Source organism: Carettochelys insculpta, chromosome 5, assembly GCF_033958435.1.
Source record: "Carettochelys insculpta isolate YL-2023 chromosome 5, ASM3395843v1, whole genome shotgun sequence".
In the NCBI taxonomy this organism is placed as follows: domain Eukaryota; kingdom Metazoa; phylum Chordata; order Testudines; family Carettochelyidae; genus Carettochelys; species Carettochelys insculpta.
Genome location: NC_134141.1, coordinates 34,943,592 through 34,968,430, shown reverse-complemented (window position 1 = coordinate 34,968,430; position 24,839 = coordinate 34,943,592). Strand labels below are relative to the sequence as shown.

Genomic DNA, 24,839 nt, shown 5'->3' with positions numbered 1-24,839 from the left:
CAGAACTACTGATACATACTCTACCGCCTGCATGCTGGTGCATGACGAAGAGCTTCCAGATTTCACAATCCTGCTCCTGTCACCATTTTCCAGTTGTCCTAGGGCTTACGTTTAGGAGAGTAGTATGCAGAGGAAGATGCCTGTGCTTGACTTCTTTTAACATGGGGGACTGCTGCACTACAGCCACCACACAATTCTCGGTGGTTAGAAGGCTCGGGTCCAATGGCATGGGATCCACTATGGCCGGGAGTCTCCTGTCCTCTGCAGCCTTCATCTGCCTTTACTGTTGTTGTAGCATTACCATTGCTATCTTCTGACTGTTCTTCCGTTGAGGACTTTTAGGATCGTTTTTCATCTGGACCCTCCCCCTTGACCCTGCTGCCACAGGTGACCCTGCTGGGAGTACGCGACTCTTTGTGGCATTGCTCTCGGGTTCATTAGAACACAAGCCCACACACCACGACAAGGTGACGATCTGGAGAGTGAGAGTAGCTACTATTTGGTACATGAATAATGTGTAGCTTTTGTTTAAATCTAAAAATTGTGGTCTTTTAGCCACAGTATGGGTAAACCAGCTACCTTTTAAGCATAACCTCAAGTATTATAACTTTATGCTGTGAAAGCTTTGTTATCCAACACTCATGCGGAAGGCTTATTGCCAGTTTAATTGAATGTGCAGTATACTCAAGCGAAGGGTTAGGCAGCTTGAGGCAGGCTGAGGGGAAAGGAGACACAGGCCAGCAGTGCTGCAATGGCAGTTAACAATGGCTTCCAGTTAAGAAAATGCCAGATATAAAGCCTTTACTGTCTAAGTGTTTTCAGCCAATACCCAGCTTTTGCTTGTGTGCCATGGTTGAAACAACATTACAAGTTACTGCATTTGTGACTTCTTTGAGTGTTGTATGTGTATTATGTCTGAGGAAGAAAGGGCTGGTCAACACTAAGCTGTAAATTGGCCTAAGTTACCTACTTTAAGTCAACATAACTTGGTTCTGCTTACAGCAACGTGCTGCACTACGTTGGTGGGAGATGCTCCCCCATTGACTTTTGCCTCTTGGAGGGGTGGAGTATAGACTTTGATGGGAGATTATTCTGCCATCGACTTAGCTTGTCTTCACTAGCCCACTAAATTACCACTACATTATCTGCAGCAGTGCTGATTCAGCTGTAAGTATAGACAAGCCCTTAGTGGTAAGCGGGAGAAGAGGGTGAAGGGAGCTTGCACGTTTTAATTACATGCATCGTTTCCTTTAAAACAGTCTGAAAAACAAGCAGAAGCTGAAGAGGTAGCAGTGGCAGCGGCAGCAGCTTCAACAGTGCCAACAGCAACAACTGCAGTAGTTGTGACTCCTAAAGTAAGCCCTAAAAGAGGAAGACCAGCAGGTAACTTTACCATAAGTCTTGCTCATTTTTTTTCCCTGTTTAATTTTTTTAGAGAATGAAAGAATTTACTTCTGTAGACATAAAGGTGTCACAACAACACACTTCTTCTCTTAGGCTATATCTGCATGAGAGAGCTTATAGCAGTACGCTGTTCTGATGCAGCTGCAGTGGCTGAAGGTGGTCTCCTGTATCTGCTCTATGCTGACATGAAAGAGCTCTCCTATTGACATAATGAAACCACCCTCCAACAAGCAGGAGTGGTGAGCAGTGTTGTTGGAAAAAGCTCTCCCGTCGGTATAGTGCTTTGCAAACAAGTTTAAGCCACTGTGGCTACGTCTACACGTGCACCCAACTTCGAAATAGCTTATTTCGATGTTGCGACATCGAAATAGGCTATTTCGATGAATAACGTCTACACGTCCTCCAGGGCTGGCAACGTCGATGTTCAACTTCGACGTTGCTCAGCCCAACATCGAAATAGGCACAGCGAGGGAACGTCTACACGCCAAAGTAGCACACATCGAAATAAGGGAGCCAGGCACAGCTGCAGACAGGGTCACGGGGCGGACTCAACAGCAAGTCGCTCCCTTAAAGGGCCCCTCCCAGACACACTTTCATTAAACAGTGCAAGATACACAGAGCCAACAACTAGTTGCAGACCCTGTATATGCAGCACGGACCCCCAGCTGCAGCAGCAGCAGCCAGAAGCCCTGGGCTAAGGGCTGCTGCCCACGGTGACCACAGAGCCCCGCAAGGGCTGGAGAGAGAGTATCTCTCAACCCCCCAGCTGATGGCCGCCATGGAGGACCCTGCTATTTCGATGTTGCGGGACGCGGATCGTCTACACGTCCCTACTTCGATGTTGAACGTCGAAGTAGGGCGCTATTCCCATCCCCTCATGGGGTTAGCGACTTCGACGTCTCGCCGCCTAACGTCGATTTCAACTTCGAAATAGCGCCCAACACGTGTAGACGTGACGGGCGCTATTTCGAAGTTACTGCCGCTACTTCGAAGTAGCGTGCACGTGTAGACGCAGCCTGTAACATATATCATTTGGGGGTGCAGTATTTACACCCGTGAGCAACAAAAGTAGTAAAGTGGACATAACCTAATGCTAAAAAGTGACCTCAAAATATAAAACTATAAAATAACTATATATTATAAAATATAAAAATATTTATAAAAATATAAAAAATATATATATTTTATAAAAAATATAAAAATAAAAATATATAAAAAATATGTGGCATATATTTATATTTTGTCATTAAAGTTATTAAATGAATACTTTGCAAAATCATACCTGTAGGTTACAATTAAATAAATAAAAGATATGGGGTAAGGCGCGAGAAGATTATTTCTTATAGGTTGTATCTCCCTGGTCCAGCACAGTTGGGATCCAACCAGTCCTAAACAAGATAATTTCCCAGACCGGGGAGGTCCCCAGCTACCAGCACCCAAGCACCTGCTTCAGCTGTCCTCCTCCTCCACCCCTTGCCCAGCTGCTATGTCCTCTGTGGCCCAGCCTTTGTCTTCCACCATGGGGCTCCAACTACGGTGGTTAGGAAATAAAGAAGAGTGATATACAAAAGCATCTCAGACATACGGGTGCAGGGAGCTGTGTGTGTAATTCCGTTCTATATAGGTTGTTTTGATGCACTCATAACCATATTGTTTGAGGATCTTTAAGTAGTGAATTAAGTAGCATGACTAACTTGTGAGTATGAGGTCTCATTTTCTCTACCAAAGAAACAGGTGCATTGAAGTGTTTGATTTTTATTTTGGAATTTTTTTAAAATTGCGCACATGTATTGCTGTGTGTTAGGGAAAGCAAGGTCAAGGAAATGTGTCTTGCACTAAGATGATAAATTTTGGAATTTGTGGTGGCCCTTTGTTCCTATGGGAGTTCTTCCAGCCCTTGAGAAAGCTCTGTCTCCTGCACAGACAAGCTTTTTTTTCCTTTTCATTATGAAAGTGGTACTTTCCTTTGTACAGATTTGATAAGAATGATACTGGAGTAAAGCATTTGTTTCTGGACACCTGAACCCAAAAAACCTGCAGGGAGCTCAGAGAAGAGTATGAGAAACTTTTGAGGGACTGAAGAGATTTATTTGAGGATGAGTAGAGGCAGTGAATACTGTGAATGGTTTGGTAAACAGCTGAGAGGGAAAACAGAGCTGCCGATGAAATCTGTGTAATATTGCTAGCAATTCTGCTGTTTTTGAAGAGAGCAAGATTTAATATACTGCAATTTTAAATTTGTGAAAAGTCACAAGTACTGTTTACTTGCAAGTAAATACTCTTTGCAAGTCGCATGAAAATATAGTTCTTTGAGCAATTTACGTACACCATATTATCCAGTCGCATGGACAGCAGATAAATTGCTTCTGAGGTCTGATCTGTACTATGGGGAGAAGATTATTTAAGTTATACAGTTTCAGCTACATGAATAGAGTAGCTGAAGTTGATGTACTCAGATCTACATGTTGGAATGTCTTACCTGTGGTGCATAAACTGGAGATGCTCGCCTTCTGCTTCTCATTCTGTTGGAGTGCTGGAGTTGACTGGAGAATGATCGACAGTCAATTTGTTGCATCTTTAGTAGATGAAATAAATTGACCCCTGTTCAATTGATGTCTGCCGATCAATCTAGCCAGGAGTGTAGACATATACACTATTACTCATTTATGTCTACTGGCATTATGAAAACATTGTCATCCTCACAATCTCTCTTAACAAAACATACAGCGTTATCTACTTAAAACGGATTGTGAAATGTTTAGAACACCCATGTAAGAGGAGATTATCTGTTAAGCTTATATGCAGAATGTAAGCACTAAATGGAGTGAATGTAAAAGCCAGATGGAACTAAATAAACTCCTTCCAGCCCTCTCTGGAGAGCATATTGCTAGCATACAGCACAGCATCCCTGGCATTAGTGTATCATGTGCATGTATTGCTTAGCAATGATGCACACTAACTCCAATGGCATCTAAGACCCTGGGAAGTACATTTCCTAGCAACATGGGTTAATGGGGACAGCAGACTCTCATCTCATTCAGATTTTAATTCAAACAGGTACTGTGCACAATCTTGCAGTACTTAAAGTAGAAGTGTCAAGGAGGTAGAGAAATTATTTGGCATATTGTAAATATGTGAAGTTAGGAAAACTTTGTGTTGTTTATCTCTTGGTGGATAGAGGAGTTTCCTGACTCTGATACATACAGTATGAAATAGTTGAAAGCTCTATAATGCAGACATACTGCACTACTTTGGTGTTATCAGAATTCATAATCTGTAACTTAAGCACGTGTGAGTGTCAGAGTCTCCAAAACCGAACACGATACATCTCTAGCCATATAATTATAGTCATACACAATGTGAATTGATATTGCCATTGAAGGGTATGACTGATGGCTCTAGCATTAGCCATGTATAACAAGTACATGCTGTGTAAACCTCTTGTATTGTTTTACTAATCCTCCTTATTTGTCGTTTTAAAACAACTTGATAGTTCTAGAGCAGTTACTTATTTATCGGGTACATCGTTTTCTAGCCAAACAATGGTGTCTTCAGTGGTGTGATGAAGTTCTTCTAGACTATTGCTGAGCCTACTCAGTAGGCATTTATTTTTAATGTGCATCACTGTGTGTGTTGTGCTGCATATGCACAGAGGGCTATTATGCAGGCCCCAGTGGTATTGGTTGGCTGCATAGTCCTGCTGATAATCTTTAACGAGGAAAATCACCCTCTATCCTGCAGGATGAGACCACTAAACTCATTTAATTTATGTACTTAGTGCCTGAAAAGGTGATAGGTCAACATACCTGTCTCATTCAATATCTAGCTTTCTGCTCTTTTATCTGTTGATGTTGCTGGGAGAATAGTCAGTTTTAAATAAGAAAGAGGAAGAGACTGTAGACAAACCTGATCTTTCTATGTGAACATTAGCTACAGAAGTAAAGGTTCCAAAACCAAGAGGAAGACCCAAATTGGTGAAACCGTCTTGTTCTTCAGAAAGTGACATGTGAGTCTGATTTTAATATATAACCTCTTTACATATTGTAAATCATATGACTGTTTTCGGTAAGTTAGCAAAATTGTGTCGCTAAGTACTTGTGCAATGTTCATTGTGGTACTTGATATAGGTGGGTGCTTGCTTTGGAACATGAAGCAGCTAGTAAATAGTTAAAACAGTGGTAAATATGCCAGGGTAGCTCAAACTCTGGCATTACAGAAATCTTTCTCCATAATTTGCAAAATTTCTTCAGAGTTTTATTTTCTGTTGTTTGTCTGTATATTTATATCTTAATACTCTGATCATTTTTTGATGAAGAAACAGTGAGGATTATGCAAAAAAAAACTACTAGCCTTTTTCAACTGCTTTATTAAGCTTTGTAGTAAGAAACCCCCAAAATCCCGTAAGTGCACAATATGGGACAGTGCTATGTATGCCTCACTTTCACCTTATATTGGTCGTGCTAGACTTTAACTGTCCTAATAATTGAAAGAATACACTACTACTTGTATATCCTGAAATTTAGATAGTTGTCTTTAGATTTATGGGACATATGTGCATTTACATTAGATATGTGCTTTACATAAGTATCTTAGTGCAGTTGATTAAAAAGGTAAATGTTTACTGTAAACATACATGTGCTTAGCTTTATGTATGTAAGCCAATCCATTGAAGTAATTAGTTCTACTCACATGCTTAATCATGTGAGAAAGGGTTTACAGGATTGGGGTTTAAGTTAAAATGAGACGAAGGATTCTGCATCTCTTGAACCCTAACTTTTATAAAGGCTTAAGCCCATACTTAACTTTACGCACACAAGTAGTCTCACTGACTGCTTGCCCTTACTTCAGTAGAACTGCATATATGAATACAATTAAGCTCACAAGTAAGTGTTGGCTGGACCCAACTACTGAACATTACTAATATTTAGAGGAATTAAACCCACCTTCCAAGGGATATCTTCATAATCAAAAAGGTTGGAAATGGACTTTTTTAAAAAAAAATCAATTATAAATTGATGAAGCACTCTTTTAATAGTCATTTGTGTAAACATTCATTTTTCTTTGTCTGTTGAGAGTTGCTGGCAGCATAGTCTATAATACATGTAAAAATGAAGCCAAGTATTACAAAGCCTAGGAATGGGCAGTGACTGAAAGAGAACTAATTTTGATGACATTTTAGTGTTCATGAGGAAGATAAGACCAAGAAAAAAGTACCAGAAGAAAAACAACCAAAAAAACAGATGAAAAAAGATGAGGAGGGTCAGAAGGAAGAAGACAAGCCAAGAAAAGATACTGACAAAAAGGAAGGAAAAAAAGAGTCTGAACCAAAAAGGAAAAGTACCAGTAAAGTTGGTTCTGCATCAGCCTCTGATTCTGAAGAGGACGGTGAAGAGCAAGACGGTGATAAGGTAAAGAGAGAGAGAGAGTGTGTGTGTGTGATTTTTCTCTTAAACTGGGGGAAACGCCCACTAAAATAATGGTTTAGTGAAGCTGTGCCCTGGAATTTATTCCCAAGATTGAGGGCCTGGGATAAACAATTGCAGTCTAGTGTTCAGACTCCTATACGAACATATGCTATGGAATGAGAAATTGCAGAACTCTCTTCCAAAAGGCCAACCAAGAGTAATTTTTAGTGGCTTTAATTTAAATACATCCTTGGGCATGTAGCATCTTTCAATGTAAAAAAATAACCATTTAGGCAAGTAAAATAGAACTTTGAAAGCATCAAGATTTTTCTATAATTGCTTTTTTAGAGTATATGAAGGGCTTTGTAAAATTTATTTTGAAAGGAAAAAAGAATGCTTTAGTCATTTCTGAGTTGATTCCTTTTATGGACTTTGTCTCTTTTTTCTCCTTTATATGAGATGAGAGATTATTTGCTCCATTAGGGAGAAGAAAATGAGCTAAAGTCAAACTTAATATTTATCATCATCACATACACCAAGAATCTCTTACAACTCGCTTGTTAGATGTAGTTGTGTGGAATTCTAGACCTTGTCCAGGTGTCCTTGTCAAACAGGTAAGGTGATGTAACTCTGAAAATTTGCTTCTGTTGACCTTTTTTTTTTTTTTTTTTTTTTTTTTTTAAATTTGCATGGTTCTGTCCCAACACCATTTCTAAACTCTGTTAAATGAAACAGAAGCGAAAAGGAGGTAGAAACATTCAGGGTGCTCATAAGAGGAATATGTTAAAAGGGCAACATGAGCGAGATGTAGGAGAGAGAAAACGCAAGCAAGAAGAGCCGATGGAATCTGAGCCGTGAGTATATTCTTTAATATGTACTGGCTGAATAAGCTGCTGATAGTGGCTGAAAATAACACGAAGAGACAAAATCTAAAGAGAAATTCTTTTAGTGAACAGTCTAAAAATACCTGGTGGTGGTTTCCCTTTTTCTAGTGATATAGTAAGTTGTGGATATGTTACTGTATATCAATACAAGGGATCAGTATAATTTGGGGGCTGGTGGGAGAGAATTTTTGACAGTACTGTTTTGTATTCTCTGTCTTGCGATATCTTAGGCTTCTCAGTATTAGGGTCGGCAGGTGGCATAGTTATGAATGGCTTTCTATAGCTTTCTATATTCACCCCTACCTTTATGAAGAAAGGGAGCTTAACTCTGATCCATATTCCATGTCTTACGTCTTGAATATAAGAGTCTGAGTGTATGATAGGGCTCATTAATTCCAAACCCTAGACTTCTGGTCAGGTTATGGAATACATAGGGTTTCTTGGAAAACATTTCCTTCTCTGTCTGACAGCTGGAGCCCACACCGTCAGACAGAACAAGGAAAAGGTTCTGGCTTATGCTACTCTGGCTCTGCAAAGCCAGTTCAGTGATTTTCAAGAGCAGTCTGCACTCAGAAGAGAAACTATCACAAAAGAAACAAGCGTCAGCATGGAGAGAAGATGCTGCCAGAAACTTGGGGCTTGGCGGGTGGGTGGGTGCATTAAGAAGAAATCTCTGTCCTGCTCTGGAGAGCAATTCCGTGAATGGGTGAAGAAGGAACTACCAACAGATCATGATGCTCTCCCTTTTTTCCTCCCGCCCACCAGGTGTGGGGATGAGGATAAGGTAATAAAACTCTGAGAAAAGGAAATAAGAAAACAGACTTTATTACTGTATATGGAGAGAGAGGGACACATACTGGTTTCACCCTAATAATTGGTTTTAACATGTGTTAATGCGTAATTCTGTTGTACACTTTTAATTCTGCAACAAATCGTAAAATATTGATTTGGTTATTCATTTTAAATACTAATTAAATAAGAAACTATCACAATATTAAGAAAATAGCAAGTTTACTTTTATGCTTCTGAGGAGCCAGGAACAGTTGCATTTAGGAGAGCATGTGCTTCAATCCTGGAATTCAGCATATCATGGAATATGCAGGCTATATTATAGCTGTTGACTAATGTTAACGCTAAATTTAACAACCCCCCCACAAATATGTTATTTACTTCTACAGTGTCCTCTGCCTGCACATTGAAAATAGATTTGATTTTTTTTGATTGATTGCTAGCCATTTTAACTTCATCTTAATGGTTTTCCTCACCATGTAATTTTTATTCTTGTTAATAGTAGTATTCATTTGCTATCAAAGAATCATCAGTGATCTGTGCAATACAGAAGGTCTGTTTTTCCTCATGGCCCTAGTAGTCTAAACATATGGAACAATCTTGTCTGTAAATTTACAATCCTGCTTATGTATCTTGAATTTGTACTACAGTGCCTCTGTATTATTCCTTTATATTTAAAATTGTGTTTTATTCTGGGCTGCAAGCGTCATGAACAATATTCATTCTAATCTTTTCCATATTCTTATTTTCCATATGCCTGTGTGGAGTAATTGCTTTTGTGTGCACTAAGGTATATGCAAATGTGCACCTCTAATAGAAATCCAAAACCTAGCTGTGGGTGCTCTGATAATCAGCTGGACAGCATTTAAATCTCTCCTGAGTGGCTGCACAAGCAAACAGCTTACAGAGGAGAGTGGTCATGAAAGCTTGTCTATGAAATTTGTTTGGTCTTCCTGTAAAATCTAGGAACCGTTAGCTCGTTATCATGAGGGGAATATCCAAGCTATGCTTAGAGACTGAATATTTAGTTTTTTTTCAGCTTTTGATGTCTGTTGTGCCGATTGCTTTAAAAATACACTGAATATTCATTGCAGAAAATGTGGTTAGGGTTTTCCAAATGTATGATAAGGATTTGTATATGTATAGAAATAGTACCAACTATAACACAATCTAAAAACTTCATGAACAGAGATTTATAATAGTTCCTAAACCATGTAATTTGAAGAGTTAAAACTTCTACTTTATTCCAAAGTGTGAGGTATTGATAGTTTGTAAAGTCTTCTCTCCTGAGTCTGGAGTGTGGACCATGCCACTATCATGATTTTTTTCGTTTTTGTTTTGTTTGTTTTTCCCTTTAAGTCCTTATTTTTATTTTATTGTGTTGTGTTATAGTAAAAGCTCCCGCACGTTAAGGGGATAGGGAGTGCCAGGTAATTGAATAACACTCAGTTAACCAGAATGTATACTTTATCAATGGAATACCAATTTTCAAAGAAGTAGAATACAGTAAAATGAATAAAGTAGAAAATCCAGTAGTAGTACTGTACTGGTGAATAGTTGGGTGCATACTGGTAAAGTTTTCTATACAATGTGTTATCTTATGACACTACGTATCACTATGGTCAGAGCAGGGCATACACCAGATCACTAAAATATACTTAACACTAATGCTCTGTCTACACTACCAACTGAATGATATAACTTTTGTTGTTTGTGGGTGCTAAAATACCCCTCCTGTCTCAGAAGACAAAAGTTTTGTCGTGGCAAGAGGCAATGCGAACGACTCTCTGGCAAGATTCTCTCCTGTTGACAATGCAAACCCCACTAGTAGGAGGCAGAAGTATTTTGTTGCCAAACATGCTGATAAACAGTATTTATGCTGCCTTTCTTTTAGTGACACAGCTGTGTTGGTAAAAGTGTGTAGTGTGGAGAACCCAAAACTATATGGAACATAATTTTATCTTTCTTTGATTGAGAAGGCGCTTCAGGATCTTGCAGTTCCTCAGACTTATCATTTGTCACTAGAAGATATAGGACACCCTCGGGCTGCTTTTTTGAATAAATCCCTGGTTTCAGCTGCTGCCTCTTCTGCATAAAAATAGGGTGCAGAATATGCAGTTTCATAACCTGTGTGTGTTGGATGGACTGGACAATCACTTTGCCAAAGAATAAATGGATGCAAATCAGGCATTAGGAGTCTGAATACACATAAACCTGTCCATTTCAATGGAGTAGGCCATAGTATGAAAGACCTGAGAATCTGTGTCCTACAGCAAAGAGATTTTAACACCAGATTACAAAGGGAGACATCTGAACTGGAATATATTCTCAAATTCGACACTTTGTGACTTGGTCTTAATAGACATAGCAATTACCTTACGCATTATAGAGACAGCTTCCCCATCTTTCATATTTGTAGTGGTCTCAAGCAAGTCACTTAATAGACACTTGCAGTAAGTAATTTTCTTCCCCCTCCTCTACACCCTTCGCCCCTGCACTGATTTGTCAGTTCTCAATTAATTTTTTTCCTAACTCTGTTATATATTTGTCATGCCAGTTCACTTTTAGCACTGTTTCCAGATCTGAAAAAGTGGGTCTGCCCCACAAAAGCTCATCACCTAATAAATCATTTTGTTAGTCTTTAAAGTGCTACAGGACTACTTTTGTGTTTTGTGAAGATACAGATTAACATGGCTACCTCAGTGTGACTGTGCTGGGAAGTATAATAGTCCTGGTAACTAGAGTAAAGATTTATATTGGGAGATGACAGTTAATTGAGCTTTCTGGTTAATGAGTGCCAAATAACTTTTACTGTAGTATTTTCCCTCATCTAAGGGAAAGTCATGAGATTTGTTGTAAGGGAGGGAAAACTTAAATTCTTTACAAATCTCTGCTTATTAAGATGTTTCAAAATTGTTAATACACAATCTGACTTATTTGTATTAGAGCGCTCGCGGTGTTTCTGTAGATTTTTCTCTTCCACTGCTTACTGTTAGGCGGTATGGGGCAAGGTTTGTCATTTTTGTTTTTTGAGGGGGGAGGAAGTTGCTATACAACTGAAACTGTTAGTATCCTGCACCCCATTGCTATGTGTAACTGGGGTAAAAGCACGTGCCTCTTTTAAAATCGGATGCAAGATAGTAAAGTGTTCTTACGTTACAAAGTATTCTGTTGTGTGAATAGATATGCGGTACATTTTCCTTTTAATTTGCACATGCGACAAAAATAGAAGACAGAAGTTATAAATCTGTACAATTCCCTGTGATTTGATTAACTTGTTTACCCTTTCTTTAATCATTTGTTGTAACTGCCATTTTCTATTGAAAACAATTTATTAATTTGGGAGATTCTTTTGTCCAGGCTGTGTTAACTAAATTAATCATAATCTACTTCATTATGCAAAATCAGTGTTTGTCCTTTTTCTTGTGTTAATGTTTTGAGTTACTGCCTTAGTCATAAAACTGCATATCTCGTTTTAAATATGTTGCATTTGCAGACCTTAAAAGAAGACAAACGTTGTAAAACATTTAACATTTTTAATAGGCAGAATAAAGAGGAAAGCAAGAAACCAGAAGTAAAGAAGATGGAGAAGAAGCGAGGTTAGTTTAAAGAAGCTGTACAGAATATTTTAATCTCTTTAATTTTAAACAAAATAAATCTGTAATCTGAAACTTCATTAGTGAGGGTTTTCTGGACCAAAACTACAAGATATTTGGGCTGCAACTCTGCTTCTTCGGGTGCTTTAGGCTGTGTATTTTTGTCCCAGGCCTTTTGTCTGACGTTCTTTTCTGCTTTCAACAGTGCAAACAAAGCCAGTTTGTCCACTGTCATCCCATTTTTCAAGTTGTGTATATGGATAATGGGGAACATCATCTTTCTCTGTCTTTTAGAAGAAATATCTGATTCTGTTAACGCTTGATAGGAGTACTAAGCAAATGACAGTGCTCCATTTGTTTTTTTGTTTTGTTGTTGGTTTTGTTTTGTTCTCCTCTGCCCCATCATAGCAGAGCAGTTGAAGAGGTGCTAGTCTTTTATGGTATGTGTACACTGCCAGATTTTGTCACCAAAAATTGCCCTTTGGTGACGAAACAGATCATACTGCAATGCAACTTTGTCAGGAGAAAACCACAGTTTCAGCAACAAAAAACTTCCAAGCTTACGAGAGTTTATTTTCTCCTCTCTTTATTGTGGACAAACAGCCAGTGTGCACTCTGCTGTTTGTTTTGTGGACAGAACTGGCTTCCCCCAGCATCCCACAATGCCTGCTCTGCTCAGTATTTTGATCTCTGCTGCTCTGCAGGCATACACGCTTCCCCTTTGAAAGCTCTGTGAAGTTTCTGACAGCTGAGTGAACTGCACTCCACCATTTGGGGACCAAACAAAGAACAAATCGTTGGAATGCTTCTCTTCTGCTATTCACTGAGTGTGATGATTGATGGCAGTCACTTGTTGCTGAGTATGGTCATATTTCATGGGACTTGTGGATCCTTTGGTGGCTGATAAGGCGTATCCTTAAACTTCTTGATCTGTTACAGTGAGAACAGATGTTGCCGGGTATGGCAGGAGGCTATTGACCATGACTGGAAGCCAGTCTGTGCTTCCTCCTGTGCCTCTTGTCTTCCTCAGCTTGTTGGCAAACAAATTCAAAATAACCATCACATAGGACTTCTCTCCATTTTGAGCAATCCTGGGCAAGTGTTTCTCAAGTGTCAATGTAAAACTGCACATATTTAAATTACCCATCAGTATGTCCTAATAATTCTTCTGTTGTCCTTCTACATTATGGCACTCTTCTTTCACCTGAGCGAACAGGATGTGTTTTGGGAGGCGATGGTCTGGCATCCAGCCTACAAGAATAGTCCAGAGGAGTTGTTGATAGATGACAATTACCTCAATATTGATGGTCTTTGCCTCTTCCAGAACACTAATGTTGGTGCCTCTGTCTTCCCATTTGATCATCAAGATCTTGTGGAGGCAGCATTGGTGATGCGTCTCAAGGATTTTCAAGTGATGTCTGTAGGTTGTCTAAGTTTCACACCCATACAACAGTGTTGGGAGAATAACAGCATGATAAACAAGGCGATTTTGGTCTATTTGAATGTTGTGGTATTCACAAACTCTGCCTTAAACAAGCACAGGCTGCATTTGCACAGCTCAGACATTGTTGGATTTCTGGAACAATATCTGCCTTGAGAGCTAGAGGTGATTTCCAAGGTAGAGGAAGTGGTTGGTGTTCTCCAGTACTTCTCCACTGATTTTTTGGTAAAATGGTTGAAGCGTGTGGTACCTCATTTGGAGAGGGCTGATGGAGCACTTCGGTCTTCTTGGTGTTGATCATGAGACAAAGATGTGTAAGCATCAGCAAAAACATAGTTTGAAGATCTTTCTCAGAGTGGGTAATAATTGCTTTATCAGCCTAATGAAGTTCCATGGTAGATGTGGAAATCTTACTCTTGGCTTTCAGCCTGCTAAGCCTGAACAGCTTTTCATCCATTCAATAAATGTTTTAAATGCCAGCTGGGAGTTTTCCAGCATTTAGGTAAAAAGTGATGGCAATAAAAGCCACAAATGTGGCTGGGACAGTGATGCAACCATATTTGTCTCCTGTTTGTATTTTGAAATATTCACTGTGAGCCAGTACTACTCAAACAGTCACTTTCATGTTGTCGTGAAGCAACTTCAGGAGATTTCTATTTTTATCAGAACATCCAATCTTCAAAAGTACAACCCAGAGGGCATGGCAATTCACTGTGTCAGAGGCTTTAGTTAGATTGGCAGCGTCCAGTATGCTCCCTGTTTGCTGGATATGGTGAACACAGCTCAGAAGAAGAGATGGATTTGCTGTGCTGCTTCGACATTCCTCAGCACTGAGAGCTAGTAGAGCTTTTTGTGATGTTGCTTCCAACAGCTACAGATGCTGTGGGAGAACTTGGAGAGAATTCCAAGATGCGCAGGCATCAGCTCTGCCTGCCCTGCAACACTGCACTGTGGGATGCATACCCACAGTGCATTGCTCACACTGTTGATGATGTTGCCCCCATTGCGGACCTGATCTGTTGACAGAGCAAGCGTGAATATCCTCTGGCAGTTTTTGTTTTGTCAACTTTTGGGTTTTGACATAAATTTTGCCAACAAAACTTGATAGCGTAGACATATGCTAAAACTCTTGGGAGCCCTTTCACAGCTACTCACTGATGCACATTCTGCCATGGGAAGGGACTAGGCCGCTGTATAGGTTACTGGTGCCATCACGCCCTTGTATACTAAGCCAGACTCTAAGGACACCTTTATAAATATAGGTCATTAGAGTAGACTGTCCTCACAGAAGAGTAATTTTGGGGGGCCAGTCCAAATAGCTTTCCTTCTACCATAGTAAAATTCTTTAATGTTTGCTAGATTCTGATTTGCCTAAGGTTGGAGAAGGGCTCAGGATTCATAATGGAAACCTAGTTGCTTTATTTCCTTTCTGGAGTTGGTCCCTCCATAGTCAGGATCCATTAATACACATGAATTAGGCTTTACTCTTTTTAAAGATCTGTTTTCAACAAAATTAACATAGGTGTTGCAAAACTACTTTGCAGGTACTTGGTTGAGTGCCGTGAAACTGCAGAGACGTAAGACAAATCTGAGATTTCACCAGTGTTTTATAGGGAGCTGTTTTGTCCAAATGTATCTGAATATAAGCGTATCCATATAAGAACAAAGGATGTGGGTCAGACTTATAAGAACGTGGACTCTTTCCTGGGAAGCAGCGTCTGAAAAAGATTTGAAGGTCATGGTGGATATCAGTTGAACCTTGAAATCAGTGAATTGAGGGAAGCTGAGAGTCCTAAAAAAGTGAAAGAACAAATTTTCCATTTATCGGTAGTATATCCCAAATGCCATTTGCTGAAGAAAGTACAGATGAATGAGTTACAGAAACATCCATTCTATTTCACTGTCAGTAAACTCATCTTGAAAGTGCCTCTTGCCTGCTTGCCAGCCATTTTATTTGACAAATTTGAACTACAGGTTGAACTTCTCTTGTCAGGTACCCTCAGAACTTGACCAGCCAGATGAGACTTTGCTCGACCCCAGGAGGTCAATATTGTCTAGCATGTTACCAACACTTTCACTGCTTACTGGGCTTTTACAAGATATTTAGGGGTAGATTACAGCTAAGTAACATCACAGAACACTGAGAGCCAAAAGTGGTGACATGGAAGCAAACTTTATGGGACCACAGGAAACTTGGCCACACCCATAAATGGTTGCCCAGCTAACTAAAACCATGCTGAATTATGGATGTTGCCAGATGAGAGAGTTCCAGATCAGAGAGATTCAACCTGTACGGTTTTAGTAACAGATTATTCCCCAATTCCTAGAAACGCCACCACAGCAGAGGAGAGTCTGGGCTGCCTACTTTTCCTCCATTCTGTGGGTCCCACGCTCCTTATCTTAAAGGCTGTTTCAAATACTCTTTCTTGGGATCTAGACACCCCCCACCCCGTGTTAACAACCTTATTGCGTTTCAGAGTTGATTACTATATTTTAGGCTTGGGAAATTGTTGTAATGGGCCATTTTTGCTGCCACAGAGAACATTGTATAGGTTACCAAATATTGTCCAGTGTTTTTTTTACATAATTATGTTGCAGCATACTATGCTCTAATGATATGCTCCAAATAAAGTACTTTATAGCTAGCTGATATGTCTGCTCATCCATGTATTTTTCTTTAGTCAGCAGTTCATATCTTATTGAAATCTTGTTCTGAAAGATATCCTGCATTAATAGATTTGATTGTTACTACATCATTTAAATATAATCGTTTAATCTTTAGAAACATCAATGGATTCCCGGCTTCAAAGGATACATGCAGAAATTAAAAATTCACTCAAAATCGACAATCTTGTAAGTATACTGTGTTAACATGTCTACATGTGCAGTGCAGCTAAAATGTTAGTGTTCTGAAAAATAACAGTGTTACATTTAAAGGAATGCGATCAGATAAACTTGTCTTAAAAAAAACTTGACTTTAAGCTTAATGCTAATAGATTTTTTTTAAAACTAAATATTGAAATTCTAACTTACATTTTGCCATTTTATGTAAATTCTTAAAATATGCCCTTCATTTATATAACTTATCCTATTTTCACATTTTGTGTCCATTTTGGTTTCAGAAAGTAGACTAAGAGCACTGTGAAGTTTTCACGAGCTAATGCTGTGAAATTTGAGTTGCATGGGAACATTTAAATCCTACTGTCCCCTAACTTGCAAGTTCAAAAATCATGAGACAGATTGTGGGAGGTGGGTTAAAACCATAACAAAAAATTTACACTAACATTACCAGTGTTTCCCCTTATCTCATCAACACAGTTATCTTGATCTGTCCAAAGTGGCACCAGGGTTCACTTTTGTTCTTTGAAGCAGTCCATGCAGTGCCTTCTCAGTTTTCCTCATGGTCTTGCCCTTACTTCCTTCTCCTGTCATGCTTTCTTCACAGGGGCAGGGGCAAGTGCTCTTCATTCATCATGTATATGTATTCAAACCATTGAATTTTTGTTAGCCATGCCACATACTTTTTTCCCAAAATCTGTCTCTTTTTGTAACTTTCTCTGAATTCTCCTGACTGATGCGGAAGGTTGATTCCCTGCTGCCTTTTCACCAGACATTGTCTGTCCTCATTTTGTTGTTGCTAAATATTCCAGCAGTTGGAGGGAAAGGGAAGGAATGGGGAGAAAGAGCATTATTGGTTTGGAGTTCTTTCTTCTCTGCCCTTTCCTCACTGCGCTTCATAGCACTATCTAGGGAACTAGGAAAAAGCAGGAGACCCAGTGTTGCTTCTGTCACAGCACCTCCTCCTTTTTTTTTTTCCTGTGTTTGCCCAGCGTGTGCAGTTTGTAGTGTGAAGAAATTGACTCTGCAGTAATTCTGCTGGTGACACTCGGAGCTGCAGTACAGCATTTGCAGCTCAGTCTTCCAACAGCGGCATCTAGTTTTCGAAGCCACAAAGGCAGCATGAATTTAAGGTCAATTAACAATCATGGGCTGCCAGAACTTCTTGCAGAAGACCAGTCAAATCAATTTTGAAAAATCACAGGACTTGTGAAAACATTGCAAGAATTAGCAGCCATGAAAGCCAAGTGAATGATGCTGCTTCAAGTGATTGCATATGTCCATTATGTGGGAGGTTTATACCAGTCCTATGCACTGGTGCGGGAGAATTTTCCTTAATTGTACATATGGCAGTGGCTCCACTCACTTCTTAGTTCCTTGTGCTCAGCCAGTGTGAGTGTAGAAATGGCATAGCTGCCCTGCCTCTCTTTCAGTTCGTTCTTGTTGTCCACAGACAGTGGTTGAAGTGTCTTGTTCCCAGAGAAAATCTTGCTGCTGCTTGTTTGCTTACCTAGTGGTATTCCTTTTTTTGTTCTCTCATTTGACTTTTCTTCGAATTTTTAATTCAGATGTTTTCACCCAGTGCTGGGGAAGCCTATGCCAAGAGTCGCAGATTTCAAACTTTGCTCATGTTGTTGGAAGCCCAGGCCTGACATCAGAGTGTTTCCTGCCTCAAACAAAAACAAGTTAGCATCAGGTTCCTCAAATATCGGGAATTAGTTCCTTCACAGAAGGCTGGTCCAGTACCAATGATTGAGCGCACTTTCTTCTCCCTGGTATTGGCTCATGGAGTGGGACTTAAGCCGTTGTTTCTGATGCCCTCCCTGGGCGATTATTTCTTTTGCCAAGACAGATCATATTTCTCCAATCACAGTAGAGCAGCTACCCGTGTCAATACGAATGATGCCTGAGGCTTATGGCAAATCAAGGGACTTAATGTTTCTCATTGCTACAGTTGCTGTTACTTTAGGGTGAGGACTATCGGTCAGTGTGAATGTACATGCTAAAGTCTGCCCTAGAACTCTGTTTTTATCCATTGGGTACAAGCCAGGTGCTTCCCTCTTCAGCTTCACCAGTACTCGTACCAGGTTATCGAAGGCTCCTGTTACCATGGCTGAGAAGCTATCTGTGCTGCTTCCAGCATTACATTCATGTTGTGTGTCTAGATCATCTTAGGAGGACATTCAAAATCTCACAATGGTATGAAAGATACCCATACCACTAAATGAAAGTTACACAGCTCTATAAAACATTGTGGCAGATCCCTTCTTCCAGCACACCTGCAGCCAAATAAATGGAACGTAAATGTCAGGTTCTGTCCCAGGGATTTGAGCAGTTTCATAGGTGTCAGAGTGGAAGAGGCTTACTACTATTTTACAGCCTGAACTGACTTGTAGTTGTTGTGGGGGATGAAAGGATCATCAAAGCTGGCCTAAAGCATCCCTAATGCATTGGAGTCCATCCTTACCTTCCTTGCAAAATAACAGAAGGTCAGATCAGATGCCCCCCTCATTCTGTACAGGAGAAACCACAAGTAGGCTTACCTGCACCTATTGTACCATTAGGAAAAACTTTATAGCACACCTATGATGGACATATACACAATCTGTAGTTTCAGAGGGGTAAACATGTTAGTCTGTAGTTTCAAAAATAAAAAGCAGTAATCTGAGGAAGTGGGTCTTACTCTCAAAACCATATGACCTAATAAATTTGTTCATCTTTGATGCACTATATGACCGTTTATTTGACAGTCTATAGTTCTAATGGACATATGCAATATAATCTAAAGACCAACAGTTACAAGAAGGTAACTATTTTAATTGCAATTGAGATTAATAATAATAATAAAATAATAATAATCCACTGATGCTAGATTTATAAAAGTTATTTCCAGTTCTAGAAAATCTGAATCTTTAGATTATTCTGCAGACCCTTGGCTTTACTCTAAACCAATAAAGAGTCAACATTTTCAGTGACTTTTTATTAATTAAACTTGAACTGGGTTAATTTTTACTGTATTTTTTGCAATGGGCTTAACAAGGGAAGTTTGTTCCAAATTAATAACCGTAATGTTCTAAGTGATTGTTTTAAACAAACAGGAGAAAATAAAGTGTACTGTGCAGAAACAAATATATCCTGTTTTTTTTTCCTTGCAGCTAGAAGACAGAAGTTTTGGATAAATAGTTTATTTGCCAAAAAATGCAGTTTCAGCTGGCCCAAAACTGTTTGCAGATTTAATGTGAATTCACTGAATACTTTTGGACCACAGTGTTTTGGGAGGAGGGACTTACATGGTAGTTGCAAAGTGGCTGTAGAATGCATTGGTTACCTATATTGCAGGAGAATGCCTAAGCCCCTGGGCTATTCTGATGGGGCTCTTTTTTTGTCTGTCGTATTGAAGTTGTTTTGATGGTATAGTTTATTGGAGCAGGGACACAAACTTGGGTGTTCCTCCATAAGTATGAGTACCCTAACCACCAGGCTATCAAGTCCTCCTTTTCCCACTCTTGATCCAATGACTGTTTTTCATACAAATGGAGTGACTTAATAGAGTGAGAATGACCCATTCAGAATTATCCTATACAGTAGAACCCTGAGATGCATGTGCTCAAGTTGTGCATATTTTGGCTTAGTGAGACTCAGGGTGGTAGGGAGCTGATGCCTATCTCTGGGCTGCCCACACTCAGGGAGCCGGGAAACTGACCAGCTCTACAGCGCTGGTCAGTTTCAGTTTCCTGGCTCCACCAAGTACCCAAAATTTGACTTACATGGGCTACGTCTACATTAGCCCCAAACTTCGAAATGGCCACGCAAATGGCCACTTCGAAGTTTACTAATGAAGCGCTGAAATGCATATTCAGCGCTTCACTAGCATGAGGGCGGCCGCGGCACTTCGAAATTGACGCACCTCGCCGCCGCGCGGCTCGTCCCGATGGGGCTCCTTTTCGAAAGGATCCCGCCTACTTCGAAGTCCCCTTCGAAGGGGGAGTTCATGGGAATAAGGGGAATTCGAAGTAGGCGGGGTCCTTTCGAAACGGAGCCCCATGGGGACGAGCCGCGAGGCGCATCAATTTCGAAGTGCCACAGCCGCCCTCATGCTAGTGAAGCGCTGAATATGCATTTCAGCGCTTCATTAGTAAACTTCGAAGTGGCCATTTCGAAGTTTGGGGCTAGGGTAGACACGGCCATGGGGTTGCACAAGAACACAACCCCTGCGCAAGTCTGGGGTCTACTGTATTCCTAACAGGCTTTCTCAGTAAATACTTTTTAACTAATATTCGTGTGTATATATAGATATAGATATGTGTGTGTGTGTATTATTTATAATTCTTGATTTCTGATATTACTCATCTTCAGAGAAAAAAAACTTGAGTTCAAGTTGAAATATGAAATTGACTTCTTGTTTAACAGGATGTGAATAGATGTATTGAGGCTCTAGATGAGCTTTCTTCGCTTCAGGTCACAATGCAACAAGCTCAGAAGCACACAGAGATGATCTTGACGCTAAAGAAAGTAAGATTTGAAACATCTTCTTAAACAGCATAATATATTGCTTCTTTATCCTAAAAGTATAGTATATTGTCTGTTCTTAAGTTATCATTTAAAGCTAATTCATTGTGCCTTGTGAAAGTTCTGTTTTCTTTCTTCAGAATTGTGAGAATAGTTAGTGGATTAAGCATCTTAATAGTACTTAGTTTAATATGAAAGGAGAGCAAATATTTGTAAAAAAATTAAATATAGGTTGTGTGCAGAAGTATGTTAAGCTTGTCACACATGTATCTTCAGATACGGAAGTTCAAAGTTAGCCAGGTTATCATGGAGAAATCCACTATGCTGTACAACAAGTTCAAGACCATGTTTCTGGTTGGGGAAGGAGATTCTGTCCTCTCACAAGTGCTGAATAAATCACTTGCTGAGCAGAAACAGCATGAGGAAGCAAATAAAACTAAAGAACAGTGGAAGAAAGGACAAAACAAAAAAGTGGAAAAAGAAAAAGAGCAAACAGGTATGTGGTAGTATCCCCATACTTCCCCCTGTATAGTTTAACTGATTTACCCCAGACAGTCAGTTTCCTTTCCAGTTTTTTTTTTATTAATCAAGTCCTGTGATAGATGTTCCATTATGCGGGTCATCCCATTTACCCTTTTGAAATTTTGATACGTTGGATTTTTTTTCCAGTCCTCTGGAATTTCCCTCATATTCCAAGACTAAGTGAAAAACTACATCAGCTCCTCATCCCACAGCTTAAAACCGCTGGATGCAGGTGTCTGGACCTGCTGAATTTAAAATGTCTAGCTTATCTTCCTAAGCTACTAGTGAAATGGAAAATACTGCATCATCACAATGTGACTACATCACCTGGCTTTTTTCCCAAATATAGAACAAATATTTATTGCACATGTCTACTATTTTTACATTATTATGGACAATTCTGCCATTTTCAGCTAGTAACAGACCAATGTTATTGTTAGAATTTGTGTTGTTCCTAATATATTTGAAATATTCCTTATTTTCTTTAACTTTGGCCATAGATATTTATTTTCTGCAATTCCCAGTTTCTGATTTAGATTCATTACTATTTAACTTCCCCTTTTGTACTGTTGGGGTAGATGAGTGGGGGAGTGAAAATTTGCTTTCACTATCTCTAAATCAGGTTGCTTTTAAACTTCCTTCTCCATAGTGAGATTGTTGCTTTTTAGCATGTAGTAAGTATTCTTAAGCATTTCCCGTCTCTTTTTTGCTTTTTACCTTTAAATTTTTGTCAACGAATTTGCCTCAAAATTGCTTTCAGCTTTGAAACACTGGCCATTTTAAAGGACCAGTTATATTTATAATATAATGGACTTCATATTCTAGGTTCATGTAAATGGGTATGATCAAGTCTTGATCACCTGTATCTAAGCCACTATTAATTTTTAGTTGTCATCAATTCTTTTTTTTTCAAAATGAGATACAATATAGAATTCTCCCAAGTTGGATTCAGCACTTATTTTATTAGGAATCTATCATATATAATACTTAGAATTTCTGAAGATGTTTTAATGTGGGCAGCGTAAGACCTTCAGCACTTGCATCTGAGATTGAAGTCACCCATGATGTAACCATTTATTTTCCTACCTATTATAGATAGGTGTGTAAAGAGCCAGTCATCCTAAGCTGTAGCAGACACCAGCTAGTACCCCATCTTGTACTTTGGTTGTTAGAACATTGATCAATAAACACAAGCTAATTTCCTTCAGTTTTCAGTGACTTCACTTGTAATACCATTTTTAGCAGAGCGCTGTTCCCCCCCGCCACACACACCCTCCCCATTTCTTCCTAAATCGCTTAAAGGTTTTAAGATTCCACTGATGAAACGCACCCTGTGCATTTTCCAAAACACCAGTTAGGTTGATACTGGCCAGTTAGTCAAAGTGTGGCAAAACTTTTAGAACAAATTTCCTGCTCCCTCAGTAGTAGCTACTATCAATATTGCTTGTCCCAGTTGCAGGAGGTGCTTAACATGCTCATTGTTTAGGACATCAATCCTAATAACAAACACAAAAGCAGTATTTGTTTTCTTTACTTGCTTACCTTTTTTTTTAATTTCTCCTTTCTCATAATTTCAAGCATAATACTGGTGCAGTAGACTATTTCAAGGATGACTGGGTTCTGAGACTGTTACAGTTTTTAATCTCATAAATTAATCAACTGCATAGTCATCTTCCTCACCTCAGCCTCTGAACATATCTGTGCCTCCTGTAGACACTATCCTCCATTTCACATGGAGTGGGAAGTCTGCTGTAACTCTGTAATAAAAAAAATAGTTGTCCTGGTATCTCCATCTAGGCAAAATGAAGAACTGGAAATCTTTTCGAATTGTGCCCTTGATATTTTCAGTGTAATTTTTGTAAGCCTCAGAGGGGTAGCCATGACAGTCTGTAGCTTCACAAATAACACACAGTCCTTTAGCACCTTGCATAATGATATAGGGAGATATGCATCTCAGAGGTGGAAAGGACATTGGGAGATCATGAAGTCCAGTCCTCTGCCCTCTTGGCAGGACCAAGCACCATGCCGGACAGATTTTTTTTTTTTTTTTTTAAATAAATCTTGCCCCAGACCCCTAAGTGGCTGCTTCAAGGATTGAACTCAACCCTGGATTTAGCAGGCTCACGCTCAAACCACTGAGCTATCTGTCCCCCATTGGGCCATGAGCTTTTGTGAATAAGACCCAGTAATCCTGTTGCTTTTGCACTTTGATTCTTCCAACCCTCCTTTAGTTTGAGAATGCATGTAATGAATTACAAAAACAAAGATTACCATGAAATTAGTAGCTTCCAGCAATATTTAGTATGTGCGTTGTTTATGATCTTTTAGGAATCCTTTGTAAAAGGGGAAATGCTTGCTCTTTTTTTATTCAGATTCTCAAGGAAGCTTCAGGCTGAATTGAGCATACAAAAAATACACCAAAGCTAAATGACTCTCTGCACAATATTAGTTTTTGCTTCTTGGATACTTTTTCAGTTTAAGGTTTCAGAATTAAGAGTGACAAACTCCCATTACACAAAAAGTTGGTGTTAGCCACAGAAGGATTCTGAGTAACTTACAATTTATCTTTTTGCCAACTAATACACCGTGCTGTCATTTATATAGTCTTTTTGGTGTGTAACTTCAAAGGTTCAAAGATACTGAATGGAGGGCCTGATGCTCAAGACAGTAACCAGTCACAGCACAATGGAGACAGCACTGAAGAAAAAAAAGAGAAGCATGAACTCAGCACTAAGAAAAAGTGAGAGTAATTTTACTCCTTGTAACAATAAGTTACTTGTTCTGTTAATAATAAATAAACAATAAAACTTAGCAGTATTACTAAGTTACTGCTTTAGTCATGTTTTGGGTATTTAACTGATATTTTACAAGGTTTTTCCTAGGGATTTCAGGGAACAACAATGCCAAATTAATATTTGTCTCACCATTCAAAGTTAAAGTGTTGGAGGTGGGGGGATATGAAGACTAAAAATAAATCAGACTCTTATTTTGATATTTCTCAGTCTAGAAGGTGGCAAGATGATGTCACAGAAAGTAATGGTCAAAGACAAACCATTTCTGGGTTTCAGGTGTGACAGTGAAACTATAATAAAGTCTAGATTTACTAGATTTCAGCCTATGTAATACAACCACAGGTGGAAACAGTTTTGGAGTTGGAAGCAGAAGCAGCCCCAGTTAAGGATAAAAATGACATAGAAAATGATGTGAGATGTTGCTTCTACCATCAAACTTTTTTTTACAAAATATCTAATTCATGTAATATCCACTGATTTATAAGCATGTTAAATGGCTAATTTTAATGATAAAGTGCATTTTGAGTCTTTTATCTAAATAATTTTACTGTGAAATGTCATAATACTGTGGTGACAAGACATTGATTTATTCAATGTTTTGACAGGTTCAGCTGTTGTGTTCTGATCAAGCTGTTTTCTCCTTGTTTGTTTTCCTTAAT

At 39.2% G+C, this 24,839-nt stretch overlaps 1 protein-coding gene across 3 annotated transcripts in view; it reads left to right on the top strand.

Moving 5' to 3' along the window:
- PSIP1 (PC4 and SRSF1 interacting protein 1) overlaps window positions 1–24,839 on the top strand; it is a 65,012-nt gene that overhangs the window by 34,137 nt on the left and 6,036 nt on the right. For all 3 annotated transcript variants that reach the window (XR_012645659.1, XM_074994927.1, XM_074994926.1), the window contains exons 8-16: window positions 1,260–1,383; window positions 5,335–5,410; window positions 6,584–6,812; window positions 7,545–7,663; window positions 12,026–12,081; window positions 16,302–16,372; window positions 20,768–20,869; window positions 21,143–21,362; window positions 24,017–24,128. Coding sequence is in view for 2 of the 3 variants with exons in the window: in XM_074994927.1 (XP_074851028.1) it covers window positions 1,260–1,383; window positions 5,335–5,410; window positions 6,584–6,812; window positions 7,545–7,663; window positions 12,026–12,081; window positions 16,302–16,372; window positions 20,768–20,869; window positions 21,143–21,362; window positions 24,017–24,128 (1,109 nt within the window). In the remaining variant the exon portion in view is untranslated. The remainder of the gene's footprint in view (window positions 1–1,259; window positions 1,384–5,334; window positions 5,411–6,583; window positions 6,813–7,544; window positions 7,664–12,025; window positions 12,082–16,301; window positions 16,373–20,767; window positions 20,870–21,142; window positions 21,363–24,016; window positions 24,129–24,839) is intronic.